Raw genomic sequence first — 8,589 nt, forward strand, 5'->3', positions numbered from 1 at the left:
CTCTTGATCCAATCCGATTCCAATTCTGGGAATCACAATCCAATTCAAAGATTCCAAAAAAAGATTATTGATCTACCATTTTTTTCTTTCTTATTAATTCAGGAGTTAACTCACTTTGAATATCAAATTTATTTTAAAATTACTTGCATGTTCATAAATTATTTTATAAAATAATTATAAATTAATGATAAATCACAACAATTGTATGTCAAGAATTATAGCTTCAAAACATAAAGCAAAAACAAAGCTCAGAATCATTGAAGAGAGAATTGTAATGCATCTTTTTTCTCTCTCTCTGATCCCTTATATATACAGTGATGACAGTCTAATCATAATCACCATTCAGAATAATGATAAAGTAAAATATCTGGGTGCATTGTTGTAATAAGACATTTGGGGTAAAATGAGCTTAAATTGTCATTAAAAAAATGCCTAAAAGATATAATGATGATAAAATAGGTTCTATTTTATTTATGCTTAATATAATTACTTCTGAATCTTTAGAATTTGTAGTAGAATGTGACCTGCATCCATAGAGAGAGAGGGAGTCGAGCACACAAGCAGCACAGCAGCTGGTAGCCATGGCTGCACATCACGCTAGACTAGGCACCCACAGATGCTCATCCAGATTGCTGCTAGAGGCACGTCAGCAACAGACAGCGAATCGCCGAATGCTGACATTCGCTGGAGATTATTGCAAATGGAGTGATGCTCCGCAAAGCGCCGCCGCTTTCGGCTCTGTTAATATTACCATGCTGTTGTTTTGTTATTAGAGCGAGTTAGTAATTCAGACTCTCCCTCTGAGCATTTGTGTAAGAACACCCACATGCTGACCGCTCAGACCGCGTCCTGCTCGCGCTCACGGCTCATTATACCAGGCCAATTAGAAATTATGCTAGGCTGTTTGAAATAAATGAAAGCGTTGTTTGAGACAGAAGTGTGGTTCATTCCTCTTCTTCTGTTGAGATGATTAGTAGTTTGCAGTACTTGTCAACATGGTGGTGCTGGGTTTCTTTTTGAGGCTCTATTGTGGTTGTCCTGTGTATGTCACCTTCTCCTCAGGTGCGTGTTGAGAAGAGAATGGACACGCTGGCCGTGTGAGGGCCGTCTCCATGAGGTCATGTGATCAGTCATAAAGTGAGAACCGATCACTGTGATATTCCATATAACCACACAATGAAATGCAGTGAGAGGAGTCAAAAGTCAAAGTTTAATTATTTTAAATAAATAGTAAATAAAAAGCATATGAGGAAATGTGGCTTCATAACTGGGCATGATTGAATGCTGTGAATTAAAATTCCTTTGTCTTGTGTTTTTAATAAGTTATATATCTTTTTGTATTTATTTTATCAAAGATAACAATTCAAAAATAAAACTCTCTCTATATATCCCTGTCATAAAAAAACACAAATTAAATTAGTAAATTATATAAAATATTAAATAAGAATTATATACATATATACACACACATATATATATATACATATACATATACACATATATATATATACATATACATATACACATATATATATATATATATATATACACACTAAATTATAATAACACAATAATTATATAACACACTTCATTAAATCTGTCCCTGTCATTAAAAAAGGGGAATTTTTTTTTGTATGACGGGGACAGATTTAATGAAGTGTATTTTTACTTTCTGTAAACTGTACTTAAAATCTATAAATTATTTCCTAAGCTCTGAATGTTGATTTTCTATATAGTTGTAAATCCATCAGCAGGTTCAGAGGTGTTATGATGAATCATGAATGTTTTGTCTAGAGCAAATAAGTCAGAGACACAATTCAAGCCAAAGCAGATTGACATAGTGCTTTATTTAAGCAGTCTGTAAGAAGGAAAATAATGTGCATCCCTATCATATACATTTACGTGTAAAAATACTAGGATGTACAGTGTACAAAAACAGTTTCTTGCAGATAAGCTTTCCGGATCCGCGGGGGCCCCTATACTGTATTCAAGGAAATAAACTTTGTTGTTGTTTTTTAATGTGATGAATGGTAATACAGTTCTTTATTTTTATTTTTTCTGTTAATCCCTTCCATGTAAAATTCTTAACCACATGACTAGTTCTTAACATGGATCTAATGACAGAGCTAGCAAGGTCAAGAAATGTCACAAACTCTAAAGCTACATGGACATAAAATGTTTTTTTTTTTCTTTGTCTTTTTTTGTTTTTAAATAAATACTTTACAATTCATGCTCATTCATAATACACTACCAGGAGCGCGATATAGAATATAGATGTTGTAGACTGTACAAACAGTAGCAGCAGTGTGCACACAGATGTGCGCTTAGGAGGGATGGAGCCCGTGCCGCCCATGTCTCCATGGGTCCCTTCCTCACACTAGTTCAGTATTCAGGGAATAATGACTTTAGGTTGGGCTTACATGTGTTTTTATTGTCCTCTGAAACTCTGAAGTGGTGACAACAGTACAGCTCGACTTTTCTACAACACTAGAGCATTAGGGAATCTTGGGAAATGTTAGTCTGTCTGTGTCTCCTGGCAGCATTTCAGGTCTATCCACATCCACACCGTTACATATTACAGAGCACAATCACTCAGGAAAGTAAAGTAGCATCAGGTCCATGAGGGGCGAATCTGTGCTTTCAAGTATTTTTTTTCCTCTCGTTTTATTTTCCTTTATTCTTTTTTTTTTCCCCCAAAGCAGGGACCCTTTTTTTCTTATGCTGAGCTATATAAAAAGAGCAATGGGTATGAAAGTGCTACTACAGGCAGATACAAAGCCAAGTGTTAAAATATGGAGTTACAAAAGTGTATGATTGATTTGGCCAAAGCCCCTTTTGCTGTTTAAATAAACTATCATCACATGCAAGGTACCGCCCCAATGAATATCACCGTTCTCTGCCTCTCCACGTCTCGAGGAAAACCCTTTGGTCCCTCGCAAGTGCATATTAAAGTTAATGAAATGGATGAACAACGTCACAGTATGATTGAATAATCCTACTAAGTACAATCCGTACAATCACAAATCTGAAGTGAAAAAGCAAAAACAAAGGAGCAAAAAAAAACAAAATGAGTGCTTCCATCTCCCTAGTCAATATAAATTGAACTTGTAAATGTTACCTAACCAGAAAATGTCAAACAAGACACAAATAGTTGAAAAATATTCAAGTTATTCACTGATAAATAAAAAAGTAATAAAACAAACAGAATCGAACACCAAAAAAACTAAACGGTCAGCAGTGTAAGCCCATTAAATTAAATCAGGTAGTTCTTTAACTTTTTGTCTCGCTTTCTCTCAAAAACAATAAATAAATAAAACAAGAAAAAGGAATGGGGAAAAAGACGAGGAATGATCTAAAGGAAAACGTGCAAGTTGGAAGAATCTTCCCGCAGTACCACCGCTGTGCTGTCAGAAAATATTATTGGGTTGGACATCAGAGTTTGAACGCAAGAACATCCTCAAGCTCGACTGAAATCAAATCTGGCAATAGAGCAACAGTACCATGCTACAGCATCTCACATTACACCATTGGACAATTCACAATGCTCACAATCAACGCAGGCATTTTGGCGGAGAGCTCAGTTTGGCATGAGGGAGGTGGACAGAAACTTTCTGAATCATCCTTAACCAGCCGTCATCAAATCCATGTCAGTCTTTAACAAACATGCAAGAAATCCCAGTTCAGACGTCTTTTTTTTTTTTTTTTTAAAGATTTGTCTTTTTTTTTTGTTTTTAAATAAATACTTTACAATTCATGCTCATTCATAATACACTACCAGGAGCGCGATATAGAGAAAGTCTGTTGTAGACTGTACAAACAGTAGCAGCAGTGTGCACACAGATGTGCGCTTAGGAGGGATGGAGCCCGTGCCGCCCATGTCTCCATGGGTCCCTTCCTCACACTAGTTCAGTATTCAGGGAATAATGACTTTAGGTTGGGCTTACATGTGTTTTTATTGTCCTCTGAAACTCTGAAGTGGTGACAACAGTACAGCTCGACTTTTCTACAACACTAGAGCATTAGGGAATCTTGGGAAATGTTAGTCTGTCTGTGTCACCAGGCAAACTTGTGTCTCCTGGCAGCATTTCAGGTCTATCTGCATCCACACCGTTACATATTACAGAGCACAATCACTCAGGAAAGTAAAGTAGCATCAGGTCCATGAGGGGCGAATCTGTGCTTTCAAGTATTTTTTTTCCTCTCGTTTTATTTTCCTTTATTCTTTTTTTTTTCCCCCAAAGCAGGGACCCTTTTTTTCTTATGCTGAGCTATATAAAAAGAGCAATGGGTATGAAAGTGCTACTACAGGCAGATACAAAGCCAAGTGTTAAAATATGGAGTTACAAAAGTGTATGATTGATTTGGCCAAAGCCCCTTTTGCTGTTTAAATAAACTATCATCACATGCAAGGTACCGCCCCAATGAATATCACCGTTCTCTGCCTCTCCACGTCTCGAGGAAAACCCTTTGGTCCCTCGCAAGTGCATATTAAAGTTAATGAAATGGATGAACAACGTCACAGTATGATTGAATAATCCTACTAAGTACAATCCGTACAATCACAAATCTGAAGTGAAAAAGCAAAAACAAAGGAGCAAAAAAAAACAAAATGAGTGCTTCCATCTCCCTAGTCAATATAAATTGAACTTGTAAATGTTACCTAACCAGAAAATGTCAAACAAGACACAAATAGTTGAAAAATATTCAAGTTATTCACTGATAAATAAAAAAGTAATAAAACAAACAGAATCGAACACCAAAAAAACTAAACGGTCAGCAGTGTAAGCCCATTAAATTAAATCAGGTAGTTCTTTAACTTTTTGTCTCGCTTTCTCTCAAAAACAATAAATAAATAAAACAAGAAAAAGGAATGGGGAAAAAGACGAGGAATGATCTAAAGGAAAACGTGCAAGTTGGAAGAATCTTCCCGCAGTACCACCGCTGTGCTGTCAGAAAATATTATTGGGTTGGACATCAGAGTTTGAACGCAAGAACATCCTCAAGCTCGACTGAAATCAAATCTGGCAATAGAGCAACAGTACCATGCTACAGCATCTCACATTACACCATTGGACAATTCACAATGCTCACAATCAACGCAGGCATTTTGGCGGAGAGCTCAGTTTGGCATGAGGGAGGTGGACAGAAACTTTCTGAATCATCCTTAACCAGCCGTCATCAAATCCATGTCAGTCTTTAACAAACATGCAAGAAATCCCAGTTCAGACGTCCCACTCTAACAGACCTTGTTCTACGTCACATTTCATATACACACCGTCCAGACTCACTCCTTCCTCATTTATCACTTCCCTCTTCACTAATGTCCCATATTCTCACCCCAGCCTCATACCTCGGGGCTGCACTCGGCCACATTTCTTCAAAAAGTGCCAAGGCAAATACAAATGAAAGATTTTGCCGTTCCTGCTCAAATTAAACGGACACGCTGAACGCAACAACAACATGCACAAGAGCCATCTTTACACTCAGAAAACAACACCACAGACACACAGCAGGGTTTATTGCCAAACACTATCAGGAAATGTACTGCATATGTCAAATTATTACTCTTTGATCCCATTTAAAAAACAGTCCATTTCAACTTGCCAGGTTTTCTCAACTATCTCATCAAGCCTCATCCAAGTAAATCCTCAGTCTGTAACCACCAGAAAAATTTTTTGCTCATAATTCATATAGACATCCTAGTATTTCAATGTTTATCGAAGGATTTTTACGCTAATATCTGATTGGCGTATTTTAGGAAGGAAAGTGAACATGAAATTAGATGTAGCGAAGCACAATAGCACTCAAAAGTGTTTGAAAATAGCATTCGACTTATCAATATCTGCGTTTAAGCAAAATGATTGGTTAATGTTCACATCCTGCCTCGAAACAACGAGAATGTGCTGTGTCTTATTTAAATGCTCATTAAAAGGTCAAGCAAATCACAATGGGGTGCGTGTCCTGCTCTGTTACAAACTTTAACATACAGTGACTCATCTGAATGAATCAGTATGGTCTTTTACAGCCCTTTCATTGGTTGAAAGACGAGCAACACATTTCAACATCACTCAGACTGCTCACAATGTTGAGGAAGATAGTCAAATTCCTTTGGGGAAGAAAAAAAGAGAACAACACTACAGTGGCGTAAAAAGAAAACCGTTCAGGGAAAATAAAATAAAAACAAATGAAGGCCTTTGCAGTGACCCATCTACATTCGTAAGCCTTTTTAGGTGCATTTATTTCATTCAAAAAACGAGACTCAGAAAGCACTCTTAATAAACGCAAGGACAAAAATTAAAAAATTAATTAAATTCGCTTAAATACATATTCTCAATCACATATTTTTTTCTTATAAAATAAAGAAGTGCTTCCTGACATTCTTTCAATTAATGCTGGCTTTTTTGTTGTTGTTGTTATTATTGTTACACTATGATTGCACTATTGAGCGTTGAGTGGAAAGGCTTTCTCACAACTGTTCAAAAACAGTTTGGGCTTTGGGGCAATTTAATCTGATCATCAACTGTACATCACAGTTGTGTATCGCTGCATAAAACACTCCACATCAGTCAAACGTGCCATTTTTCCCAGGGAGCGATATGTAAGAAATAAAGCCTTCAGTGAATACATTTGAGTGAGCATTTCTAACGGGCAGTTTTAGTGAGAGTTTAGCACTGCATAGCTCGGGTTCACAGGGCTTTGTACGGAGGAATACTGAGTTGTGAATCGATGAGGGGTAAAGCTAGTCCTGAACACGGACGTCCTCTGTGAAGCCTTAGTAAACCGTTTATGGCAGTTTTGACAGAAGGTGAACCTTAAAAACAGTAACAACAGAAGCAGCGTAGACTGGAGCGGTTTTGAGTAGTTATACTATGTGTACCCGGAATCGCAAAACCCATGTGAATCTCTAGCCATGCAGTTATATGTATTTATCCTAACTAATGGATGTGTCCTTGATACTAGTTCCCACTGAATAAGGAATGTGGAGAAACATCTCAAATCAAAGAGAGAAACACAATGAAGACAAACAGCAAAAGTTCTCCCATCATGACCCAACCTTTGGGCTGGAGCTGTGAGGACGTTTGAGCGGGCTAGACCTCGATCCGACCCGACGTGCAAATTCCCATCACCCTAAATCAGAAGTTTCCCTTGGTCTAGCTAAACAAATGAAAGAACCAAGATGGTCAAATGAGCCGTTGTCTGTTAGAAGCTGAAGACCTAATTTGTTCCAGTGGTAACCTTGATGAGGATGAGGCAGTGTCAGCTGCGTGGTGCTCACTCTCTCCCGCTGGCGGAGTAGGAGAACTGGGGGAAGTGTGGTCGTCGCTCGTTGTCCATGCAATCCATCCCATCTTCATCGACTGAGGAGAGGAGCACAGGAGCAATCGGTCAGGAGCAGCTAGACTGACATTACCAGTCAGTTTCAACCAGGCTCATGCAAATAAAATGTTTTCTGCAGTTAGCCGTGAAGAAAACTTTATCTGAGCCACTTGTGCATTTCCCATCGGGTCACAAAAAAGCCTGCAATATGCCAAAAAACTGGCACCCACACACTTACAGGAAACAAGCTGTTGAATATGGAGTCTGCGGAAGACTTAACAGTTTGTAGGCGAAAATAAGGTTGTTACTTTTATTAAAAGGGTTATGAAGACAAGATTTAATTGGTCCCACACATCCTAAATATCGACAAGACCTTCTATAAGCTTTGGCATTGATATTGAAAATATTACTGCCTTGTTTCACCTCACACTCACCAAACTGGTTTAATTTAGCATTCAGATATTTTACATTAGCATATCATTTAATAAATGTGTGCACAGTCAAGGTTGCTGATGGAAAAAGAAGTTTACCTCTATTACAATGACAAAAAATAAAAAAAACATGCTCTTCTGACCAAAAGAGATTTCTGAAAATGACAGGGCTCAGATGGAAATGCTTTTTTTTTTTTTTTTTAAGATTTTAGTCTTTGGTCCACAGTAATGTAGTGTACAAATGTGAGAAATTCAACACTGTTGCTAATCTTCTAGGTAGGGACTGAAAAAAGCTCATGTAACAAATATGTAGAAATGTATTTATTATTCATGTTGGTTTTATATGGCTTTGTTCATCAAAAGTTCATGTATAATTAGATAAAAGGTCAAGTATGTACTACCGTTAATACGTCAGGGGTCAGTAAGATTATTTATGTTATCTGAAAGTCTCTTAAGCTCTTAAGGCTGCATTTATTTGATTACAAATACAGGAAAATTAGTGATAATGTGAACTATTATTACAATTTAAAATAACTGTTTTCTACTTTATTGTATGTTAAAATGTAATTTATTCCTGTGATGCAAAGCTGAATTTTCAGCATCATAACTACAGTCTTTAGTGTCACATGATCCTTCAGAAATCATAATATGCTGATTTTCTGCTCAAGGAAAATTCCTTATTATTATTAAAGGGGTCATATGATGCGATTTCAATTTTTCCTTTCTCTTTGAAGTGTTACAAGCTCTTGGTGCATAAAGAAGATCTGTAAAGTTGCAAAGACTAAAGTCTCAAATCCAAAGAGATATTCTTTATAAAAGTTAAGAGTCAACCACGCCTACC

At 37.1% G+C, this 8,589-nt stretch overlaps 1 protein-coding gene across 1 annotated transcript in view; it reads right to left on the reverse strand.

Annotated features, from left to right (window-relative positions):
• Nucleotides 1–4,209: 4,209 nt before the first annotated feature.
• The window catches only part of LOC107666430 (RAC-gamma serine/threonine-protein kinase), an 83,248-nt gene continuing 78,868 nt past the window's right edge, over nucleotides 4,210–8,589 (reverse strand). Inside the window, exon 13 of the mRNA XM_016457746.1 lies at nucleotides 4,210–7,358. Within this exon, the coding sequence (XP_016313232.1) occupies nucleotides 7,273–7,358 (86 nt within the window). The 3' untranslated portion in view covers nucleotides 4,210–7,272. The remainder of the gene's footprint in view (nucleotides 7,359–8,589) is intronic.

The sequence above is a fragment of the Sinocyclocheilus anshuiensis genome, unplaced genomic scaffold (assembly GCF_001515605.1).
Source record: "Sinocyclocheilus anshuiensis isolate Anshui unplaced genomic scaffold, SAMN03320099.WGS_v1.1 scaffold63, whole genome shotgun sequence".
In the NCBI taxonomy this organism is placed as follows: domain Eukaryota; kingdom Metazoa; phylum Chordata; class Actinopteri; order Cypriniformes; family Cyprinidae; genus Sinocyclocheilus; species Sinocyclocheilus anshuiensis.